A 25,951-nucleotide genomic window follows, 5' to 3' on the forward strand; every position below is an offset into this window, starting at 1 on the left:
TTGGAAAGACTTACCCCATTCCCTGATGGGCAGAGTGGCACTATGCAAAATGATGATCCTGCTGCGACTTCTTTATCTCTTTACCAACATTCCATATGTGGTGAAAAAAGTATTTTTTTAAATGCTGGACGCCAAGGTAAGGGAATTATTTGGAATGCAGGGAGGAGGAGGCTATCCCTGGAAGTATTGCGAAGATCTAGAGAGGAGGGAGGACTGGGTCTACCGAACTATGGGAAATACTTTGCGGCAGCACAGCTACAGTCAATACTGTTATGGGACCAAACCGGGGGGGAAACCCTGAAAGGACTGATAGGTTATTTGCCACCAAATCGGAGAGCGGTGAAACTGTTGTGGCACCCACTGGGTAATAAGGGAAGGTCCACAGTGTTTGAGGGGGTGAGAGGGACGTGGAAGAAGTATGTTGGCACGAGAGGGGTAGGGGGGCACTATGATGGTAGACTCCCATGAGGCGTGGATCAGAGACTCCGCCAGGCGGTTGGAAAGGCAGGAATTCAGAGGCTGCGTGGAAAAGGGTGTGAGACGGTGGGGGTCTTTTTGAGGGTGGGAAACTGCTTACCTGTAAGGAATGGTGTCTAAAGTTCGCTCAGCCACAGGATCTTTTCCTGGCATATGGTGCAGTGGTCCGAAGACTGGCAGAGATACAGGAGGGAATCCCAGAGGAACCAGAACAGAGTCCGGTGCTGCGGGTACTGCTAGACCAAACGGGGGGTAGGGCACGGATCTCACGGATTTACAAAGCCCTGCGGGAAGGGGAGCCTGGGGGGGAGTTGAAGGTTAAGGAGAAATGGGAGGCAGACATGGGATCCCAAATTTCGGAAAAAGAGTGGACTCCGGTATGGGAATTGGTCCGGAAGACATCACGTAATGCCCGCTTCCAACTGGTCCAATTTAACATCATACACAGGGCGCATGTAACCCCAGTGAGGCTACGAGCGATGAACAATGAATTGTCAGGCGAATGTCCCAGATGTGGAATAGGCCAGGCGGGATTCTGGCACATGATATTGGAGTGTGGTGTAACAGTGGAATATGTGGACGAAGTGATCAAAGGGGCGAATGGGCTGTTGGGCACCAAGTGGGAACGGAAGCCGGGAGTATGCATATGGGGTAAACTCCCAGGGGGCGAGGGTGGGGGAATACGGAATAGGATGGGCCAGTTTTCTGTTCATACTGACCAACCGCTGGGTAGCCATAGCATGGAAACGCCAACAAGGCCTGGCAATAAATATGTGGCGGTTGGATGTCTGTAGGTGGGCTATGGCAGAATTGACAATTTTGCAGAAGGTAGAATCTGAGCTATAAGGGGAGGGAGTGACAATACACTGGACCCAATTGCTGAATGACTTGTCAAAGGCCAATGACCTATGCCCACCATGAAGGGTGGATGGCCAGGCGCGGGAGATGGAGGGGGAAGAGAGGAGTGGGGATGGTGACAGCCAAGGGAGTAGGCACAGAGTCGCTTGGCTCTAGGGGACACTACAGAATATGAAGTATCATCTGCCGTCAACCGTGGAAAAGATGGAGAGGCCTGGAGGGCATAACCTGGATACCTGAATATGGGGTTTGTGGGGGCTATCTTCAGGGGCTGTGATCACGGTTATTTATTTATTTTATTTATTTAGATTTATAGAGCGCACTACAGCCGCAGCCATCGAGGTGCTATATCAGAGCTTAAGAAGGCTTGATTACGGGTTACTTGGAAGCAGTCCATGAGTACTTGCTTACAGTTCAGCGTAAATGTTTACATAGTATCACAGAGTACATATTTGCATGTCGTCAGAAAATACATGTTGATACCGTCGGACAAAGAGGTTAGTTTTGATGGCTTTGCGAAAGGCTGAGTGAGATTCAATGATCCTGATGTGAGGCGGTAGGGAGATCCAGAGTAAGGTGGGGAAGCTAGAGCCGCCGGCCCGGGCTTTACGAGTTCTGGGAACAGATAATATGAGGTTGGAGTAGGGAGATCTGGATGGTCTGAGGGTGGCGGGTTTGGTGATCCTGCATGCCAGGTTGGGGGGGGGGCGGTCGTGGAGGCACTTATGAGTCAGGGCGAGAACTTTGAATGTGATCCTCTCCTCGACTAGAAGCCAGTGGACCTGTCTTCTGAGTTCCGAGATGTGTTCTCTACACGAAAGACCGGTAGCGACTCTGAGCGCATTATTTTGAAAGATTTGAAGTTTGGAGACATTCTTGAAGTGCCAATGAGCAGTGCGTTACAGTAATCAAGCCTGGAACCAATTATGGCCCTGGCGATAGTGAGGCAGTTTTGCTGGGACAGGAAGGGTCTAACTGAGTTCATGAGTTTTGAGTGATAGGCAGAAAAGGAGGCTAGGGTGTTGACCTGCCTGTCCATGGTCAAGTCGTGTTCCAGGTAGAGACCTAGTGATTTTATGGAGGGTGACACGGTGATGGGGATGTTGCCAATGGAAAAGGCGGAGTATTGACTGTCCAATTTGCTCAAGGTGGACGGGGAACCAACTAGCAGGAGTTTGGTTTTCTCACTGTTGAGACATAGCCAGTTTTCTGCCATCCAGGATTGGATTGTTGTGTATATGGAGTTCAGGGTGTTCTGGTCGGACTGGTTATCACCCGAGAGGGGGATGAGTACCTGGGTGTCATCTGCATAGTTTGTGTATGAGATGCCCAGGGAGACCAGGATTTTGAACAGTGGCCTTGTGAAGAGGTTGTAGAGGGTGGGGGCCGTACAAGGGCCTTGCGGTACCCCGCATTTGATGGTGCTGGGGTCAGCGCTTGATGAGTCAGAGAAGACTTTCATTGCTCTGTCCTTTAGAAATGAGTCAATCCATTTGCAAGCCTTGTCAGAGAGGTTGGCTACTGACGAAAGGTGCTGGCAGAGGGTTTTGTGGTCGACCAGATCAAAGGCCGCTGATGGGTCCAACAACAGAAGGAGCACAGGTTTGCCTGCGTCTCTGAGATCGTCAATTTGGTTTTTGAGGTCAAGCAGAGCCGTTTCGGTCCCATGACGTGGTCTGAATCCTGATTGCCTAAGTCCTAGGAGGTGGTTGTCTTCTAGGAATTTCTGAATTTGCAGGTCGGCTGCTTTATCCAGAATTTTTAATAGGAAGGGGGTCGGTGGTGATGGGCCTGTAGTTCCCTGGGATGGAGGGGTCAAGGGAAGGCTTTTTTAGGAGCGGACGAACCCAGGCTTCCTTTAGTCCCACTGGGACGTTGCCAGAGCGGAATGAGGCATTGATGAATGCCGCGATTATGGGGTATAGGGAAGGGGGCACAGTCCTTGATGACTTTTGCGGGGCAAGCATCGCCCTTGCAATTGGAAGGTTTGATGGATTGTAGAAGTGAAGTGACCTCTTTTTCACTCATGCCTTGAAGTCGAACACAAGGGAGAGGTTGGGCTTAGCTACTGGCGTGTGGTCGCCTTGACTGCTGGAGATCAATTTGGTGAGCTCTTGTTGGTGTGTGAGGATTTTGGCTTGTAGTGTTTGCAGTTTGTTTATCATGGCGGACTGAATGGAGTTGCACCAGGCTTCGTCCTTCACGATCGGTGAGGGGGGAGAGGTGGGTGCCTCAATTTCTTTGAATATGGCAAATATTTCTCTACTTCCAGATTTAGCATTAGCTATCCTAGTATTGTACGATGTGGCTTTGGCATTGGTGATGGCGGTTTTATATTGTTTCGAGATAGATTTGAAGGCGATTCTAGTGTCCTTTTTGTTATGTTTAAAAATGTTAGTGTTTTAAACAAAAAAAGATGCTGGATAGGAGGGTTGGGGGGGTTATTGTGGAACACGAGGAGGAGGAGGGCGTCCTTGGCAACATTACGGAGGCCAAGGGCGGTAGGTGGACTGGACCTACCAAACTATGAGAAATATTTTGTAGCAGCTCAATTGCAAATGGTCTTGGAGTGGGGACAGCCGGGGAGGGGGGAGCTCTGAAGGGGTTGGTGGTGGGGTTTAACACCATATAGAAAAGGGGTTGAACTGTTATGGAACCCAATGGGAAATAAGGGGACTACAATTGTGTTTGAGGCAGTCAAAGAGACATGGAGAAAATATGTTCGGAAGAAGGGACCCGGGGGGCTTTACGGCGGAACCTACCCTGGGGGGGGTAGACCGGAAGTTGAGGCAAGTGATTGGGATGGCAGGGATACAGAGGCTCCAGGAGAAGGGATGCGAGGTGGTGGGAGACTTGTTTGAGGGAGGGAAGCTGCTGACGGTCTCGGAGTGGTGCGTGAAGTTTGAATTACCAAAGGGGATTATTCCTGGCATATGGGGCAATAATTAAAAGACTAGCGGAAATATGGGATGAAATTCCAAAGGAGCCGGAGACAAGTCCACTACTGCAGGTACTGCTGGAGCAAACTGGGGGGATGAATGGGGAAGTTCTCACATGTCTACAAGGCCCTACAGGAGGAGGAACCTAGAGGAGAACTTGAGGATAAAGGAGGGGAATGGGAGGCGGATGTGGGATACCAGATATCGGAGAAGGAATGGATACAAATATGGGAACACGTCCAGAAGGTGTCACGGAATACCAGATTCCAACTGGTCCAATTTAACTTCATGCATAGGACATATGTGACCTCAACTAGATTGCAAGCAATGAAGAGGCCCCTTACTGATGAGTGCCCAAGGTGCGGAAGAGATCCAGCAGGAATCTGGCATATGATATGGGAGTGGGGGTGTTGCATCATAGCGAATTATTGGGACAAGGTGATCAAAGGGGTGCATGGGTTATTGGGGACAAAACTTGAATGTAACCAGAGGATATGCATATGGGGGATCCTTTCAGGGGGAAAGAGGCATAAATCACGGAACAAGATGGTGAGATTCTTACTAATATTAGCTAAATGCTGCATGGCCATTGCGTGGAAACATCCACGGGGACCATCAATAACGCTGTGGCAAGCAGATGCCCATAGGTGGGGAGTAGCGGACCTGGAGATTGTGGGGGTGAGGCTGACACAGAGGGGGACCGGATAACGGCAGACTGGGGCCAGTTGCTAAATGATCTGGTTGTACCCAACGAATTGAAACCACCATTGGGTATGGAACATGGGGGAGGTGAGAGGAAATGGAAAAGGGAAGGAAGAACAAGGCTATGGAAGGTTTGGGAGCGATCCTCTGGGGAATACTGATACACAATGCTGGTTAATCACATGCAATGAGGGAAGATGAAAGGTGAAAAGGAGATGATAAACAACAAGAGATCTTCGGGAAATCGGTCGAGAAATGCGAACAGAGGATGGCGGGGGGGTGTCGGACAGTTGGACCTGTTCTTGTCTGTTTTATTTACAAAAATGCAAATGAAGTGTGTTCAAAAATAAACAAAGTTGATTAAATCTTTATTATCTTTTTATTTCTGAAGATATTAATTTCCAAGGTCTGCCATTGCCATGTGATTTGCAAGGATGTCCTTGAACATTGCCAAACTGCTTTGTTTTTTCAGATATATTGCATTTTCCCCTGATTGCTAGTATGTTTTGAATATCGCATCTCTTGACACATTTGGTTTGTAATTCTTCTACCTTTATTAAGAATTTCTGCACATGTATTCCTGTTGAAGAACCCTTCCAGGTAGCAGGGATACCGTACAACAACGGTGCATTTGTGTGCTCGTTTCGCATGTTGAGTTGGTTTGCCTGTGATTTTTGTTGTTGTAGAGTGCTCTCATTGTACCAGACATCCCACATTTCAGGAATTCCGGATCCATCAATAAATAAGCAAATAGCACAAAGTAATGCCATACATATGTGCAAGTAAACAGGTTGTAAGACCAATCGTTCACAAAGTCGCTGTTGAGACATTGTTAGTTGCTACACAGGACGCTAGAGACCCAAATCTAATGTCGCAAGACATTTTGAATCCGCCACAAATGTTTTGTTAAATCTTCCAGATATGTCAAGAAAGCCCACTGAATTGAACGATCTGTTGGGGAGCTGCTATCATTGGCAGAACCCATATGCAAGTTATTTGCTTTGGCACTTCTTGCAGTGTTTCATTAAAAACAGTCAAGGTTGAAACGAAGGTTCATTTTGCGAGTCTGTAACAACTGCATCATCCCTTCTGCTCGCAGATTCTGTTTTATCAACATTCAAAATAGTTGAATTTTCTGTACTTCAAGTTGTCATTGTTTAAAACTCATCAAGCAATCTAATACAAAGAGAATCGACTGAGCATCTTTTGAAATGCTCTCACTAAAACTGCCTTGTGTGCAATGTTTACAAATGCATGTCCATCATATGAAAATGAATTTCCAGTCCGTTTCGTCCATGTCTGCTGCTTCTTTGAAGTTGCAATTATATTTGTGATACTACTTGGGTATCCTGCCATCCCTGATGTCTGAGAGATTCTAGGAAAAAAACACATGAAGTCTTTGGCAATATAGCTAATTAATTCTGATTTGTTCTATAAAACTCTACAAAAAAGATTAGCTTGAAGACAGAATGTTGGTATATGCTAAAGTACTGCTGCTGGTAAAAGAAGAACTGAAAGTGTAACACTGGTACTGTAATTGCATATGTGTACTATAAATATCTATCCTTTTTACCTCTGAGTAAATGTTAGCTTTACTTTTTGAGGCCTGAATGTATTTTTGAAATGAGACGGTAGACATTAAGTTCTTTTCATAAATGAGAATTATTGAAGATTGTATGTACTTCATTGGTGGCCATCTCGATGATGTCATCTGTGCTATATCTTTCAAACCATAGAGTGATACAATGTTATTACTCTTCTGTATTGCGCACATCACCACTATGTTGGTCTTAAAGTGCAGAGACTTGTCGATGCAAAGGCAAATTATGATCCTTCTCAGAGTGGCCCATGGTTGAGTTATAGTGATTGTTGCAAAGCACATTTTGGTATTTTGATTAAAAGAAATCCAGAGAAGAGATGGGAGCTTCCCTTATTTGCGAGCTGTCTGGTCCCACCTTTTCCTCACTAAAACTACCACGCAACATGTTTTTTATACAATCCTTCTGTATGGTAATTGAGGTTTAAGGAAATCTGTGCACCAGCAGTTTATACAGGTATTAGACATTGTATCAGCTTGCCTTTTCATTTTGATCCCATGCAGAAAGGAACTTTAAAAGCATTTAATGTTTACATGCATATGCAAGATAAAGAGAATAATGTAATTCTAGTAAACTTCACTTCCCAATAGTTCTATTGTAATACATTGAAATAATGGAACTAATTGCTCTAAGCCAACCATGCATTCTGCTTTCACAGTAATTTTGGAAAATAGCACACAGTCCTGAGACAATTATGCATTGCATTCTTTGTAGCTGGAAGGAATAATGAAATCCAATATGTCTGCTGACTATTAACCAATGCTGCTCACTTAGACAGAATGGAGGCATTCATCCTTTCATGAGGCCACAACAAACTTTCACTATATAGGCAGTAAGATTTTTGGAATTCATTATCCTTACCAATCATGCAGCCATGTGAGCCAATAAGAAATAATGGATCTGTTATCTTGTCTCAACTACTCATTCCACCATCATACCAAATAAGGAGTGGGAATCCTTCGCCTTCATTCAAACATGCATCCCCGTTTAGTAGGAATATTAGAATCAGTTTTCCTGATCAGTAAATGACTGTGTTGGTTTCTTGAAAACCCATGCAGGCTCCTCCACAAACAGCCGTATAGTATGGGAGCATACAAGAGGCCGGTACAGCTGCATGCAGTGTCCGTTTTCCACAACCTTGCGGGACGAGATGACTCATCATGTAAAAGACCACAAAAAGGACCAAGCAAGCAGACTGCAGAGTGAAATGGGTGTGTTGCACTGAATTCTCAGAGGGGGAAGATTTGTCCCCAGTTCTCACCTGAACCTTTCTTTGTAGCCCCCACTTGTCCACATATTGCATGCATGAGTAGATATTGTAAGCTATTTTAATATGTACTAGTTAGAAATCTTGGTTTGGTTTCTAAAATTAGTCAGAGTATTAACCCAGCAGACGTTATTTGGACTCCCAAATACAAGTGTTGCATTGAACATTTGCTAAAATCTTTTTCTCACCACATATCCTGTTTCGCCTAAAAATATAGATGTCTGTGAAATGAAAACATTTTTACCCATAAAAAATCTAATTTACAACGAGTCAAAATTAATTCTAAAATTTCAAGGGAGACTTGAATGGTAAACTATAGACCCCTGAGTAGTTACACGCTCCCATAGAGGGCACATCCTTATACAATCTTAGAAGTGCCTGGATTGAGGAGAACATTGTAAAAGAGGATCTTCCTCACCAAGCCTGCCCTTGATAGTGCTACATTGTGTCTTCTACCCAGGTTGTCACTGAGGTAGAGGAGAAGCCATGCAATGGCAAGACACATTTATTTGCCTTAGTTTATTAATGGTATTTAGAGGGGTTCTTTGTGGATGCATTAATGAGAATAGACCTGGTCTTTTTTTTGCATTCAATGAAAAACTGTTAGTAGTATAAGGGGCCCCCCTTTTTCACAAGTCAAAATTGTGACAGGTGGTAACGCCCCCGGCTTCTGGTCTTAATCTCTCCCCCTTTTTATGTGCTTTGATATCAACTTAATATGCATTTCATATCAATTTTATATCCAATATATATTGGTTATAAAGTGTTTTCTAATTTATCAGTTTTGAAATAAAGTGAATATACATTTTATATAAAATCTATATAAAGATGGGAGCAGCACTCAACGATATTTCTCTGTCGAGCGCAGAGACAAGGACTGTGAATCTAGGGTTTTGTAGAGTGACGTCACAGAGGGGTTCCGCCACGAGGTGTGGAAGCGGATATTCCTTCAGCATGGGGTCTGGCATGGATTCACATGCTCATGAATATTCCCTGTCTTGAGGCTGGGAATCCTCGGTAAAAGAAAAAGGTTTCACTTCCACTTTAAAACTGTATTTCTCCTCTAAACCAATCAGTGTCCTCTGGGTCACACTGCCCCCATCCAATCACGTCCTCTCCCTAAGCCCCACCTCTGGCAGCCATCTCCAGATTTCTACTGCACGCTTCAGTATTGGGAGTCCTTGAGTTGCTCTCTGAGCTATTTCGTACTTTTTTCCAAATGTTTTGGCAAGAAAGTTCTATTTTTGTTTCATCAGAGACCTTGTGCTTGAATGTTCATCGGCCGGCAACAGGGATCCGTTGTCAGTGAAGTTGCGCGTCCCTCAAGGGCGGTTGTTTGTCGAAGTTTCTGGAAAGCCAACTTTGGCCAACTCCGCGCCCTCCCACATGACAGAGGAGAAAAAGGGAAGGATCCTTTCAGGCCCGGCACCCAATGCAGGCTAAGGAACATCTTTGTGGAGGACAAACAACAGAAGTGTCTGTACTGCCTGCACCCGGACCACAAGAGAAGGCCTGTGCAGCCTAAGAGACTGTCGACCGCTTTGTCGACATGCTCCGCAGTGACCGCTACGGCAGGTGGTACCGACCCGACGAGGGTGGTCCCTACATTGCAGAGAGTATCCCTGCCTCCAAGGCGCGACACAGGGAAAAGGGGGAGGAGCACCGGTTCACATCCCTGTACACAGCCCTCAGGAGGGAAATGGGGGGGGGCCAAAGCAAGGTCCCATACGATCATCCAATGGACATCTACTCCATGGACGACTACGACCATACGCTCATCCATACAGTCCACGAGGAGGTCGGTTGCGCAGGGCCTAGCACTCCATCATTCCCTCCACAGCTGAGGGACATATCCATGGACATCCTGTCAACTCTCCACACCCTGGTGACAGAGATCCAGCAGAGGCTGCCTCCAACACCAGCACCTGTTGTACCGCAGGCCCCTGTCCAGCCTCCACATAAGAGGAGGAAGCGCCACCCAATGCCACCGTAAAAAGGAGGGTTTCCTATACCAGCGACGAGAGTCGAAGAGGAAGACTATCATGTTGGTGCCCTTTTTGGATGACATTTGGAAGGAGGGCTTTGGCCCTCATGAAAAACCCAAGCACGGCTCCGCCCAAACGAGACAGGTTTGAGAAGAAATACAGGGTGCCGGACTCTTCACCCAAGTGCTTGAGGACACAACCATCGCCGGACTCTGTAGTGTTGGCTGCCGCAAGAAAATGTTCAGCCAACCCGGCCACTGCATAATCAGTCCCCCCGGACACCGAGGGGAAGACGATGGATGCAATGTGGAAGAGAGTCCTCTGCATGGGGGAATCCACGATCAAGGCGGCTAATGCTCCCTTAATGCGGAGTTCCAGCAGTCGATATAGTGGTGGGGGGGGGTATGCTCCGACATCGCTCAGGGGACGGGATTTCAAATCCGGCCTTACCAGGACACGGTCACCACGGATGCCTCTCTGGAAGGTTGGGTTGGCTCACACCGGACGACTACACACCAGAGGTCTGTGGCTACCGGAGGAGAAGGCTCTGCACATCAACATCCTGGCAGTGGAGCTACTGGCAGTGTTCTGGGCCCTCAAGTTTTTCCTACCGTCTCTGAGAGGAAGGGGGTGAGGATCACGGACAACACCACCACCATGTTCTACATCAGGAAGCAAGGGGGCACTCGATCCCCAGCGCTCTCCAAGGAAGCTCAGGGTTTGTTGCATTGGGCCATCGGACAGGGATGTTCCTCGTCCCCTTCCACCTGGCAGGTGTCAAGAACACCATCGCCGACTCTGTGACCCATCAACAAGCCTTTGGTGTTGCCTGTTATCTTTCAGAACCCTTCGTCGCGGCAGAGCGGGCCTTGCCATTCGCTGGATGTTGCTCATGCCTTGAAGTTATACGTGTCACGCAAGAAGAGTTTTTGAAAACTTCTCAATTTTGTTTGAACTTTGGACCTGTGAATCATGGGAAGGCCTTGTCCAAGGCTTACATCTCAAGAAGGCTCTCCGGCTGCATCATTCACTGTCACCGGCTGGCTAACCGGCCTCTGTCCAGCAGCCATTGTTCTATCAACAGAAGCACAGCATCCTATTTCCTGCATACTCTGCAAGAATAAGTGAATGGATTCGTAGATTGTGAATAATTAGCTTCCTCTATCCTTATACCAACATCTAAAATTAAGTTCGGCCTGCAGATGCTTGCTGTGCTGTCCTTCGGTCATAAGTTAAAAATAGCCTTGGTAAATACCGTTGGTTTTAGTTGATAAACGTCTGTGTTTTTTCATAGGTGGTTTGTTTATACAGCTGGTACAAAACATCCTGAATTCCGGCTGAATTCCGGCGAGCTAAATAAAAAGATCCCTGTGCTTTCTGCTGATGTAGATAGAATTCTGCTCTGTGTGTCAGCACATTCCTGGGATTCCACAGTCCTTGTCGTAGGTCTAAAACCCCCAGCAGTGTTGCTTCACAGCTCTTTGGTGGGTCACAGCGTGGCAGATGGACACATGTAAAGACGTGCACGAGATGCTGTAGACCGCTCAGAAACAATAGTTTGACTTTGGTACGGGCTCTGGAAAGCACACTTTAAAGTAAACTGCTTTTCATTATTTACACTCTGTATCAAAGCCAATTCATATAAGATTGGTATAAGTTTTTATATCAAAACATAAACATTTTTTATATCAACATTTTTGGGGCCGTTTATATAAACAATGTAAATGAATATTTTATATCAAAACAATATACATTTTTATATAAATCCCTATATAAAATGATTTTGAATATTGTGTATATACTTTTTTAAATAAAATATTATTTTGTATATACTTTTTTCTATCAAAGTAATTTTTTTATATTATTGTTAATATAAAATGTGCATATGACAATATGTGTTTGTTAGATATCATTTCCCGCTTCCTATGAAGTTTATATAAAAATGATTGGGGTTTAATCAAAATTGCTATCAAAAACTTTGGGGGATTTATCAGTTTGATATAACATGGATATCCGCTTCCTATCACCCCGGGGCGGAACCCCTCTGTGATGTCATCAACGCGTCACTCTGGAAAGCCCTAGATTCACAGTCCCCGTCTTCAGAGCTCACTTCGCTCTCGGCGCTGACCAAGCAACATCATTGAGCGCTGCTCCCATCTTTATATAGATTTTATATAAAATGTATATTTACTTTATATCAAAACTGATATAAATTAGAAAACACTTTATATCCAATATATATTGGTTATAAAATCAATATCAAACATTTTTGATACCATTGTTATATCAAATTTATATTAAATTGATATCAAAGCACATCAAATGGGGGAGGGACTAAGACCGAAAGCAGGGAGCATGGACACCTATCTAAATTTTGACTTCTGAAAAAGGGGACCCCTTCTACTACTACTGTTATTCTTCGCTCTAAGGAACTCCTAAACATGAATCAGGATTACTTTTTATAGTTGAGGTTTCCCTATGGCGGGGGGTAGTAATGTCTGCTCCTTTTTTTCCGGAAATATCTTCAGAATGTTTAATTGAATGTGTATTTTTGGTTTATGCATCTTTAATACTTATTTTATATGAAATTGAGGGTTACACATGCTCTCCTTTTATTTTATGTCTTCCGTAATGTTTGCCGAAAGTAAGCATTAACTATATCTCATTCCCTTATCTTTTATGAATAGGGCTATAAGCAGGTGACGTCGCTGAAAGACGGTGCTTTAAACCATGCTGACAAAGTGGGTGACAACACTGGCTGCTTTACCGTTCAAGTGGTGTTGTCTCAATAAAAAAGTACATGCCAGATGAACTCTGGCTCAGTGCATTCTACCTCATTTTGGATATAAATTACAATTCAAGTATCATGAGTTGATTGCAAAACGTATGCCAATAATAAATCCCATTGCAAAGCGCTATATTATGTACAAACGTTTTTCAATGTCGTCAATGGAAGACAATTAGAGGTTAATGGTTAATTTTTGTCTCCCATTTTGTTCCTATAGAGAGGGTGGTGTGTGTCTGTGTGTGTTTTGCGCATTCCTGAAAATGTTTTGTCCATGCATTTCGTTATTGTTCACTGTTTGTTGTAGACTCCGTCACCAGTGGCGCTGTCAACAGCAGCCACACGTTCATCAAGGGATGAGCCCTACCCCTCCACCAACGACCCAGTCGAGGCGTTAATTGGGGTGCTAAAAATATCCAATTGGTCCGCTAGATGTCACTCGATGGCACATTTGTTTCCAGCAGGGAAAGTGGTGTTTGCATCCCTGTCGTGCTAATGGTCTTTCCCCAGTGCTTCAGTTGCGTTCTATTGGGTGGCAAATTCTGGCAATGGAGACCTTGGTAGCTGACACGAGGCACTCTTGAAGGCATACTTAGAAGGACAGCGGCGAGGACCCTTTTTTAACAACACACAAAATGAGCTGGTAGTCTGTTATTATCCGGTCCGGCGAAAGCTTTGTATGAACGTCGTTTGTCTTTAAGAAAATTAATTGCTTCATATGAGTTAATGGTGCAATGGGGTGCTGATAGGAGTGGTCTAGGAAAATGACGGCTGCACTGTTTGAGAATAGAGATTATGAATGGTTATTTGTTCTATAAACTCAGTATAAATGAATAGCTTGAAGAGAGAATTTTGTGAAGTAGTGGGCAGAATATGTTTAGGGGTGTAATAAGGACACTCCTGTTTGACATAGGAATAATGGTGCCAGCTGCGTTCATGCTGGTCTACTTGGATTAGACAGAATAGTGTAGCATCTATGTGCTAGGCCTTTTAAAATGACCATAGATAAACAACATATTTGCCATTATGTTGCATCAGTCTGTTATCTATCCTAAAAATGTACAGGTGAGCTGGTCTCGGCAATCGCAGATGAAAAGATGTAACCAAATAAGAACTCTGTTTGATCGTGCAAGGGTGGTCATTTGTTAGTTCTTAGAACCCTGGATTGTACCAGTTAATTTAACACAACTCGTTTTGAGAGATAAATGAGGTTTGTTGTGGCGGAGGATGGTTCTTTACCTGCAACCTTACATTCCCTGTGCATTCATTCACATGCTTTGAATATTTCCTGTGGTTTGGCATACTTTTGTTGTATTCAGCAGGGTGCAAAAGGCATTAAGCTCGGCCTCCGGAAGCCATCTTCACATTCTCTGAAAAGTATCATATGCATGCAGCCTCATTAGAGCAGCAGGTGGTTTGTATGTCATTTTAAAAAGGCACTAATATTTCAGAACCTACAGCTAAGAAACCTTCGAAGTACAGCATTACTGACAAAACTTTAAGGACTCGGTTCAGCTGAAGGGTGTTTGCGAATACATCAACCAGTACGGTATCCCACTATTCAGAATTTGATTTGAATACAGAATAAATCTCATCTGTATCAAAAGTCCCACTGTTTTAAGTTCATCTATTTCCTTCCTGACTGTCTCAATTATATTGAGATATGATCGTAGGAGCCAGAAATTATGAAGTGACTTATCCCCCCTACTTTGCATAGTCAGTGGTCTAGACAAGAGCGTATCCCCCTCACTTTCCTGAGTAGAGGAAGCATGGTAAGAGGGCTCACATGGTTTTCTTTAATCAACTGCTGTCCCAAAGACCAGGGTAAACCACAAGCGTCGAAAGCAGCTCCTCTGGCCATTGAAATGCATAGGCCGGCCACCAAATGCCCTGCCTATTACCATATATCCAATAATCAGTGAGAAGGACACAGGAATGGTCTTTGGGGTTTGTAAATTGACCTGCCCTCAATTTCCTCTTAAGTTTCTGTATTCAAACTGAGCAAGTAAACAGCTCTCTGCATTCAACCACACATGCTGCTCATTTTCTTCTCTTCTCAGTTGAGGAGGATGTTAATATCCATAATGCCTATTGATGGCCTATAGTGGTGACTGCTGTCGTGAGTAAAGTCAAAAATACCAGCGGAAAACAAACATTTGTTTAACGTTGTCATTGCAGATTGTGCAATATGTGACTAAATGGCAATTCAGAGAGTAATTATGTTTTTAATGCTGCCATTGATTGTTTTTTTCCCAACAAATATAGCACAACGAAATTCTGCAGTTTTAAGTCAAGTTGGGATGTGTCAGTAGCTAACTCTGTGGCTTTCACTTGGCCTCCTTCCCCCCTGCAACCCAGAATGTGTGTGCATCCTGTTCTCCTGCTTTGCAGCTATCATTGCTGGAGTCTCTTGGGCCCATGTATATAGAAATACAGGTGTTTAAGAGGTGACATTTGTGTTCTATGCTGCAAGTATGTAGTAACCATTGTAAGTGCATGACAGATGTGTGAACAGTAGTAAGTGGGAGAATTGTGTGTGCATTGGTAAATGCACATATAGGTAGGTGTGTGTGTGTGTGTGTGTGTATACCTAAACATCTGTATCATGACATAACATCTCTATTGGGACTCAAGCATAATACACCATCTGTATGGGGACTTAAATAGCCTGATAATCACAAGCCATCTCTGTGGGGGCTTCAGCATTGATATTACCATACAACATCTCTGTGGATTCTTTATCATCATAATCACACACCATCTTCATCATTATTATCACAGACTATCCCTGTGAGGGACATTTACATTATCACACACCCTCTCTATGAGGATTTAGCATCTTTATGAACACACACCAACCCTATGGGTACTTCAAAAATAGTATGAACGCACACTCTTTGTGGGGACTTTTCATTTACAATAATCATGCGCCCGCCCCGTAGGGAAATTAACTTTTGATCCTGGCTCAGTTGCATTATCTTTCTGTTCCCCAGTTCTCTTTGCAGAGACATTTTGGTATGTTAATAAAAGGGCTTAATGACAGAATGAAAGGCCTTGAAGTGAATACCTAATGGGAAATACAATACCATCACTATCCATCTCTTGTGCATCCCTCTGATGCGGGCAGGTACTCATGTATACAAGTAGAATTGTATAATGTACAAAGAGTAATGTGAAACAAATATCTAGGCATTTGCATATGAATGCATTTAATTCCAAATATGAATAATGAAATAAGTACCCACAAGGATGGTAACATGTTCAAGTCCCCGCAAGATGGTACCTACCGTACTTGTTATTAAAAATAGGCATATTTTCAAATTTGAGGCTGGATCCCGAATTATTATACATTTTTTCAGAAAATATTTTTGCTATTATGTTTTAAAAACATTGGGAAAGGATAGTCCCCACAAGGCAGGTTCCCACACATAGACCCCACATGGTAGGAAAAACGTGTGTGCACGCGTGTGTTTGTGTAATAACACACCATCTCTATGGGGATTTAATCATCACCATTATCACGCACCATCTCCATGGGGACTTTAACATCATAATAATCACACATCTCTGTGGAGACTTTAAAATCAGTATATTCAAACACCATCTCTGTGGGGTCTTCAACCTATTTTTAATCGCACACTGTCTTTGTGGGGACTTAATCATTAGCATTATCAAACATCATCTCTGTTGGTTCTTCAACCTCCTTTTTGGCACACACTATCTCTGTAATCATCACCATTATAACACATCTCTGTAACAAACTTAAAATCATTATACCCACATGCCATCTTCATGGGGACATAATCATCACTGTTATCATATGCCATCTCTGTAAAGGACGTCAATGTTAATATCATCATACACCATCTTTGTGGGGACTTAAACATCTGAATATACATACACTGTCTGTGTGGGGCCATTGAAATCATTATCAACCACCATATTTGTGAGGATTTTAACATCATTATATTCAAACGCCATCTCTTTAAGGACTTCAAATCATTATCACAAACTACCTATTAAATTAAATGATGTCTTGTATAGAGAAGCTCTGACATTTTGGGTTTTTTATTGCATGTGGTTCTACTAGAGGAAAACCAGTGTTGGGGTCTTAATGGGTTAGATGGGGAGTCATCGCCAAAGCCAGCAGAGCTGATAAGTGGTGGCCGGACATACCTCAGTGCCCAATGCCGGTATGGTTCTGTGTGGTTTGTGAAAGTGGCTTGGATTTCTCATTTATATGGGAGGTGAGAGCCCAAATTCTATGAAATGAGAGTTCTAGTATGCTGAATTAGCCACTGGATTAGGGGATGAGTGAAATAGATGGAGGTGAGAGCTTTGGCATGCCTCCATCTGGTTCATGTGATATTGTGAGGTGGATATATTTGTGTAGTGTAAAGCAGTAGGCGAAGGAGAGGTATGTATTTTAGGTGGGGAATAGGAGATGAGAAAAGAGGACAACCTTTGGGGAGTTTAATATTAGACTGAAATGTTTCAGTTCCCATCTTTTGTTGACCTCTGTGTGGCTTTTGTGTGTCTTTAATAAAATTATTTATCACACACCATCTGTGTGGGGACCATACCATTATAATAATTGCACACCATCCCTGTGGGATCCTTATCATGATTATCACTCAGAATTGCTGTGGAGAATTTAAATTGACCATAATCAAACAAGATCTCTATTGGAAAGGTAACTTCACTAATATTAAGCATGATTCAAAAAGAGATAGCATCTCACCATTCCTAAAGAGATGTGTAAATATTGAAGATGGTGCCTGTGAAAGAAGGAAACTTGAATTTGAAATCCTGCTTCCTTTTTTATCACAACGTGTAATCCTGGGTCAATCATGTTATCTCCTGTGCCACAGTTCTCTTTCCTGGAAAAATGTTTGTGTTTATAATACCGTTTACTGCCAGAACGAAGTGCCTTTAAGTTTCACATGCAAATTAAACATCTTGCAAATGCAAAACCATTATAATCCTTCTGTTGTGGTGCCTATAATTTAGGAAGATACGTACTCGTATATAAAAATATAATTGTATATTGTATAACAAGTACTATAAAGTAAGCATTTTGTAATTTGCCAGGTAAAGTGTGTGTGTGTGTGTGTGTATTCACAACCCAATGTTTCAGCATATCGGACAGAACAGAAACACAAGTTTAGTTTGTCTGCACTGCTAGTGCTTATGCCACACTACACAGTACCATCTATTAACATCTTGTGATAGGGCATTCCCATACATCCTTTGTTAGTAGTACTAAAAGTACACAACACTGTGAGGTATGCAGTAGTGGACTGTCTTGACTGGTGCAAAGGCCTATACAATCTAAAGATGATTCATAGCCTTATCTTTCACCTGGACAAATATGACGCAGGATAGCTTGTCAGCAGGTATACGCCTATTAACCATGTGCGGTACTTGACTGCTGTAGGCATGTGTTAGTGGCGCATTGCATAGTACCATCAATTGACTGCCCACAGCTCTGCAATTTCATACATCCAATACTAAATGTATACTACAGCCTGTTTTAGAGCCCTCCTATACACCAACTGCCGATGCCTAGATCCACAGTACTGCACAATCCCATGTTACATAGGTTGAAATTGTGGCTTACCCAAGCATATCAGAATGGCCCCCCTCACCAAATATTAGTCACTGTGTAGCTTTGCATCATAGTCCATTTATAAACCAATAAGTAGGGTCAATATGCATACAGCAAATAATGGTAGAATGTCAATGCACTGCTGAAGCATGTGAAAAATAAAGAAGCACAGATGCATATGCCTGTGGTTCATCTGGACAAAGTGACAAAAATGTACTGGGGCTACATTACCAGGATATGCAGTGCCACCTATTAGCCACATGTGCCCGTGGACTGCCGTAGACACTTGTTAGTGCCGAGCAGCATGGTGTCAACAACAGATGACAACCTTGTCTCTGATATAGTGCGCTCCTGTACACCAAGTTCAGGTGTCTGTCTGTACACTACTGCTCAATGCCATGTGTGAGGTTGGCATCATGGAAGGAGACACAGACAACAGATTTAAGGTGTAGCAAAATATTAAAGAAAAGGTCAGGATGAATTAAGGCCTAATTTGCCCTATACTAAGGTGATATTTCCCTACCTAGAGAAAATAAGGAAAGTCTGTGTCAGAAAGTTCATCTGAAAAGTCTGTTTGTGTGCAAAACCTATGCTAACCCTCACAACTAAAACAAAGCAATGTGGAGGGATGTCAACCATAAACTAAACAGTGTACTAAACAGAACGTTCTGAGATATTTCTAGCTTGGTCTTATTCTTCAGCTTCTTTTCCCCAAATGATAATAAGTTTGTTATATGTTCAATTTACCTTCTCGTGGACTTGAAATCAAAAAGTGCCATCTTTTTATACAGGTCTGGATGCCCTTCCCCAATTTCAATATTAAAGAATGACACAAAAAAGGAGTATATTGAGGCTTGGTTCTTGAGATGACGTTTCAACAATTCTTTACAGTTCAGGGTTCTCCTCACCAAACCTTGTAAGCACCAATGATAGTTTACTTCTTCAACACAACAGCAAACTTTCTTGTACAGTCATACCCTAACGAGGGTAGGGTATGACCGAAGTATAAACACAAACACTGCAACCACAATCCTATGTGTATCATTATCGACTGGTATGTGTTATTCTTACAATAAATATTTTCTCAAAAATAAATCTGGGTGCTGATCTCTCTTCCAGTTTTTAATTGGCGTTTGTGCATAGTGCCGATAAGATTCAACTTTTTTCAAAGTCTCTCCTAAAAGTATGTTTAAGCTATGGAATTCTCCGCAAGTCCATGCACTTCCTGCTAGTATTTTAAGGAGTGTCCAATGAATTCCAGTCCAAAAGAATTGTTTTTAATCACACACTTGCTTTATCGTCTTTCTTCTTGGTCATCGATCGAGTCTGCACACACAGCAATCCTTCTTCTTGTGTTGCTTCCTGGTCAGCGGGTACCAGAGGGAGGGTCTCACCTTTGTAGATTTTTACATCGCCCAAATGTAACCACGCTCTTCTTCCAGACACCCTAATTGCAGTAGCAGAAACTTCTTCTACTTGGAATGGTCCATTAAATCTTGGCTCATGCCATCTACGTGTGAGGTTTTTGATAAGCACTTGATCTCCAACATACAACTTTGTTGCTGGCAATAATTCACTTGGATTGGTTACTGGGCAGTCCTCTTCCATGTTCCTCAACCCCTTCCTCCGATCCTTGACTTGATCTGAAATGAAAGAAACACTGGTAGTCATACATGTCAAATAATCGTGCATCTCATCATCTAGAGTCTGCGCTACACTCTGGGAATCACTCCTGACTCTAGATGGGGTTTTCTCATGCAGCTCCCTGTTATTAATTAATGGGGCGTAAGATGATGATCTGAACCTGGCTGATTTCGAAGGGCATGCAAGGCTAGGGGCAGACAATATAGCCATCCCATTTTCAAAATTAATCTGATCTTTGCTATTCTCTCCTTGAGGAGGCTGTTGAGCCGCTCACAGAACCCGTTTGCTTGTGGGTGATAAGCAGAAGAAAACATATGGTTTATGTTCTAAAAACACCATATTTGTTCAAATAGCTCATTGACAAAGTGTGGCCCATTAGCGGACCTTAATACTTCGTGCAAACCCTATCTGAGAAATAACTTGCGCTCTAAGAACTTTGCTGTGCAGGTGGTAATTGGATGTATACAAGGACCGGCTTCGATCCATCAAGAAAAGGGACACACCACCACTAATAGATACCTATATCCGTTACATGTCTGCAGTATATTAATGTAATCAACATGCAAATGCTGAAACAGACCATTTGAACATGGTATTATTCTTCTGATTGTTTCTTAGTGTATGTCAAGGCAAAAGGATGGGTATCCCCTTCTTCATGGGCATCAGGGAAAAACTATTATATAAACCACAGAATGTGATGCCTCATGGAACATAGAATTCAATAAAATCACTTCATTTTAGAGGGCTCTAGACCAAGTGAGAAAAATGAAGGGTCAGTGTTAGCGAGGTAGAGCATAATAAAATCCATATTCTTTATTTAGGAATATACATGCTTTATCAAAACCAATTTTAAAGACAAATGAGTAAACCTAAGTTTTCTCTTAGACAAAGCACAGTTTCTAAAACATTTCAATACATGTGATGTGCAAGACAATTCTCCACAAAATTGCAAATTTACATGTGCAAATAGGCATATAATAAGCAAACTCACTAGAAAGTTGGTCACCAATCTAATACAATGGTTTCTTTAGGAAAAGATGTATCAACTCTGGACTAGAAAAGCGTGGGTTATTCAAGTAGTAGTCAACTAAAGGGAATTTGCGAGGAGTATGAAAGTAGGAAAACCCCTGTACCCTTAATTCATAAATCTCCCTTATGAATAGTTTCAACGTAAATGTCATCTAGGTCCAAAAAGGGAGAGCTGATGTCTGTCTTCATCAGGACTTGAAAGTGGTACGTTGCTCTTATATTGCAAAAGGTTATTTTAGTTATATCCTCTTATTACTGTTCTCACCCTCCCATAGTGTATCTTGATGACACTAAAAATAGGAAACAATAAGATCAAAATTAAAATCAGACACTGCCCATTCGCTAATCTTCAGAATATATCATAAGCTCCTATTTCAAATAAGAACATTTACCAATTTTTGTTCAACTCTGGTAGTTGGGCAGGAAGTTTTTCTCCGTCTACAACTGCATGTGCAAGATAAATCCTAATTATCTGCAAAATACAACAACACAGGAAAATGGGAATAAACCTTTTACTCTTACGTCCCGTCCCCTTTCCTCCATACTGTATGGGCGTCCCTTGCGAGGGACGGGAGACGGAACCTTTTTCACCTGAAAAATCTTCTCCCCCTTTAAATTTAGAGGTGCGTGGGGCGCGGCCCTGGGAGCATGCGCTTGCCTGACTCCACCCACCGGCGCCACCCCTCGGTCCCCTTTTACGCATCGACGGGAACAGACCGAATTCACCAGCGCTCCTGGGTATGGCTTCCGCCATGTAATTCCACACGCTCTTTCCCGGATATTCTTCTATCTTTTTCTTTTCAATTAGGTACTTGGTCCTCCGAAGCCATGCTCCTACCCAGCGCTTGTAGACTTCAGAAGGTGTCAGTCTGCGAGGGGCTCTTCCCTACGTCTGATCCCCACGCTCTTTGCCTCCGCTGCCTTGGCCCGACCATGGCTGGGAAGGTTTTTCCGCGTGCAACGCACTTACCCCACATGCACTGAAGAAAAGGCTAGTTCGGTGGAGGAGCTCTTCCAGAAGTCACCTCCGGAGGACCTAAAGGACTTTGGCATGCATCGCTCGAGGCCAAAGGCAAGGCCTCTATTTACCATCGCACCCAGAAGGGCGACTCCTTCCCAAGAAGCGCCCGAGTGGGAGGAACCTCTCGGTTCTCGCACCAGCACATGTACCGAGGCTAGCGCAGCTACCGGCCTCACGGCCGAAGGGTCTCCGGATCCTTCCGGTGTCAGTGCGGAGGGACCGCAATGTTTTTTTACCGGGGTTACTCCCAAGGGGCAACGCCCTAGTACCAGCATCATGTCCGAGGGGGCACCTTCACGCAGCACTACCGGCAGCTCTGCCGAGGGCAAAACGTCTTCAAGGTGCCGTCTTGAGGTGCGGGATAGGCCTTATGTTCCAGCACCAAACATCTTGGACAAGGCTGGGTTCAGTGAGCCAGGCACCACGTCACAAAGTGCCACTGCGCCAATGAAAATGGCCGCTCGTCCAATACCTCACCTAGGAACGGAGCAGGTAGAGGAGCGAGTTACAAGGTAGGACTGGTGTCAAGCAGGTACGTGGCCTACAGCTTATCCATCAGCAGCGCAGGGCAGGTTTCCCCTGCACCCCAGGCAGAGTGTGCCCTGGCCCCAGCAGCCCCCAGCCACTCCATCAATATCACCTGCCACCTCTTCAGCCTCCGAAGACAGGTTCTTCGAAAAGCTCCTAGCGCTGATGAGAACTCCCCAGATGGGGGCCATCCTTTAGGATACTATCAGGGACATGCTCCATCCGATCACTCTACCGGCACCCATAGTCATTCCTCCTATGTCCCTGGCGCCACAGGCCCCAGTACAGCCTACGCTGCCCCAGCCGGCTCTTTCTATTCTGGCATTACAGGCGGTTCCAACCCAGCCTCCGCAGCAGCCACCGCCTCCGGTCCCCACGCCACAGCCCAGGGCCCACAGTACTCCAGCTCCCGCTCCGGACCCTGTGAGCGCCCTGGTGGACACTGACTGACGAGGACCCAGACACGCCATCTTCAGCCAGGTCCTTCCACAGTTGCCTTCCAGGTTTGGCAGAATATTTGGGTCTTCCTCAGGCCGAGGTAGAGCAGCCCGAGGAGGGGGTCTTGGCAGAAGTCCTCACCCGAAGACCCCATACCAAAACAGGGATTCCGATGCAGAAAGAGGTCATTGCCCTGGCCAAGAAGGGGTGGCTCAAGCCTCACTTGGCCCAACCTGTCAGTCGGTGCCTTGACGCCAATTATAGGCAGATGGAGGGGGGTACACTCTTGGTTTCGGGGGATCCTCAACCGCACTCTTCCGTGATCGCTGCAGCGTCACTCTACTGCAAGCCTCAGTCGTCCTTCGGGCCTCCTCGTCCTCGACGCTGCTAGGCACGGAGGAGAAGATCTTGAAGGCGTATGGGAAAAAGCTGTACTCCCAATGCCCCCTTGCATCTGTGTCAAGACAACACGGATGCCATGCTGGCAGCCGTTAACCAAAGGCTCTGGCGGGAAATTGCGGACTTCCTCCTGAACTTCCGGCGCAGAGCCAAGCGCGCTTCAAGGCCGGCCTAGGAGAAGCAAGGCTGGTTGCGCAGGACATCATGGAGTCCTCCTTGGCCCACATCTGTACCTCTGGCCGGGCCATCTGCATCGCGACGGACATGAGAAGGACTGCCTGGCTCCGGGCTACTAGGTTTAACCCCGACGTCTAGGAACGCATAATGGATCTTCCATTCAAGGGTAGAGACCTCTTTCACTCTACCACGGATGAGGAATCCGATAAAAAGAAGAACAGCTCACAAAGTGTGAAGTCTTTATCTATTCTTACAAAGGCCACGCCTAAGGCATACACCCAGTTCCATCAACGCTCTGACAAGGGGCGAGCGTTTTGCGGGTTCCGAGGCTTCCAAGAACGGAGGTCCAGGCAACCTGACCGTTCTCTGAGTCAGCACTGGAGGAAACAACAAAAGGGGGGGATGGCAAGGGCTTTTTCCAATCCCCCTCCTCCGCAACAGCCTCAGAGGGAAAGAAGGAATAACGTTCCCCTTCGGGTCCATGTGTCTCTGGTGGGGGGCAGGCTTGCCTTTCACGTGCAATTTTGGCGCCAGAACTTTTCGGACCCCTGGATTTTATCTGTAGTCTCCAGGGGGTACCGCCTACCGGTCCCTTCCTCTCCCTCCCTCCTCTCCTCCTCTCCTCCCCTCCTCCCCTATTTCCCTCCTCCTCTCCCACAGATTGGAACAGCTACTCTGTTGGTGGAGATCCCGTCGCTCGGCGAGAGCCAGGCTGTGGAAGAAGTCCCAACCTCCCAGCGAGGATTAGGCTTTTATTCCAGGATTTTCGCCATACAGAAGAAGAACAGAGAGTTGTGTTGGATCTTTCCACCCTCAACCTCTCACTTCCTCTGCAAAAATTCAAGATGGTTACGCCAGCACTTATTGCGGAAACACTGGACAAGGGAGACTGAATGTGCTCCCTGGATCTGAAGGACGCGTATCTGCACGTCCTGATTTGGCCGCTGCATCGTTCCTTTGCGGTTCAGGATCATGGGCTGCCATTTCCAATACAAGGTATTACCCTTTGGCCCTTCAACCCAGCCCCCAGGGTATTTATCAGGTTGATGAATGCAGTGGCAGTACTCTTCAGGGCCCAGGGCCACCACGTCTACCCATACCTGGATGACTGGCTTGTCCGGCCTACATCTCCGGAAGCGGTTCACCATACCGCTGCCGCACTGATTGTTAGGCAGAATTATATGCAGTACCCTTTGGGAACCCCACACACAATTAAGACTACAATTGACCGTACGAATACACCTTTGGTACAAGCCTGTACTACACAGTAAAAGTGGTACCGATGGCTGAGCAGCCAGACTTATCTCAAGAGCAAGTGAGCAGTATCAAATAGTTACACAAAGGACAGCAATTATTATGATTCAAACAAACACTGACTCAAGGTTTCCAAGTAAAAGAATATACATTTATTACCTCTTTAGTTATATAACATTTCACTATCAGAAAGCAGTTTAAAAATCACAATCTTAATACGCCACACCACTCCAGACAAGTTAAACTCACAAAATGAAGTGGGAGAAAAATGGCACTGCAGCAATTTAAAAGGGAGAGAAAAACAAAGTTAATAGAAATTGAACCACACCAACAGGTATGTACTCAGGGCAATTGAGCAAGAGGAGCTATAGTGATAGGATCAGGTAGAAAAGGCTTAGGGCCAAAGTCAATAGGTCAAAAGTCTTTTGCTCAAGATCACACGGTTCAGGGTAGTTCAAGGTAAAGTTCGTGCCACGGGTTCCGAACGAGGTTGGTTGGCAGAAAAGTTAGTTCAAAGAGAAGAGAAGGACAAGCCCTCGGATTGGAGAAAGATTTCAAACACTTTCACCGCGGTTGAACGAAACGAACAACCGGATTTGCACAGTACCTTAAAACGGAGAAGAAGCTGTAACTGAGACGGACGTTCTCAGTAGTTCCTGCAGGCTCACGGTTCCTGAAGCGACTGTCAGACTGACAAGAAGTAGGAAGACTGGAGGGTCCTGCACTACCCAGGGAAGAAACCAGCAGCAGAGCAAAACAACAAATAAAAGGTGCACTCCTTAAAACCCAAGCCGGGTCCGACCTTCCTGGCTATCCGGCCCGCTGTAGCTCTGTACAGCAAACTCGACCAGAGGAGAGGTCCTGGCTTGAACTTTGGGCGAACTGGTTGGTCCCACCAGCTCAAGGGAAGAAGTTTCCTGGAGGATCTTCTCTGTTGTCGGATTCTGAAGATTCAGACCTGCAGCAGGGCTTCACGGGGCGGTTCAGTTGTTGTAGGGGTCCTCTTCTGTCAGCTCCTCATTGGTTCTTTCATTCCAGTGGCGACTCTGCCTTTCCAGTCCCAGAGACCTTCTTTTTATTTAGTTTTTCCCCCATTCACCCAGCCTGGCTGTCAATCACACGGCAGGATGGCTCTCCTAGCAAGAACAGTCACCCAGCCAATCAAACAGGAGTGCGACTTGGGTTACCAAGGGAACCCATGGCTGGGGTCCTAAGACCCCTCCCTCACATCCTGCCTACCCA

At 44.8% G+C, this 25,951-nt stretch overlaps 1 protein-coding gene across 4 annotated transcripts in view; it reads left to right on the forward strand.

Annotated features, from left to right (window-relative positions):
- Window positions 1-25,951, forward strand: part of LOC138576293 (zinc finger protein 414-like) — a 659,544-nt gene that overhangs the window by 557,145 nt on the left and 76,448 nt on the right. For 2 of the 4 annotated variants that reach the window (XM_069649544.1, XM_069649547.1), the window contains exon 6: window positions 7,633-7,785. The exons of 1 other annotated variant lie outside the window; for it this stretch is intronic. In XM_069649544.1, the coding sequence (XP_069505645.1) occupies window positions 7,633-7,785 (153 nt within the window). Of the gene's footprint in view, window positions 1-7,632; window positions 7,786-12,513; window positions 12,568-25,951 lie in introns of all 4 variants that reach the window. One more of the 4 variants, XM_069649545.1, reaches the window with a different exon arrangement.

This window comes from Ambystoma mexicanum, chromosome 1p (assembly GCF_040938575.1).
Source record: "Ambystoma mexicanum isolate Mex_15411 chromosome 1p, UKY_AmexF1_1, whole genome shotgun sequence".
NCBI classification, from domain to species: Eukaryota; Metazoa; Chordata; class Amphibia; order Caudata; family Ambystomatidae; genus Ambystoma; species Ambystoma mexicanum.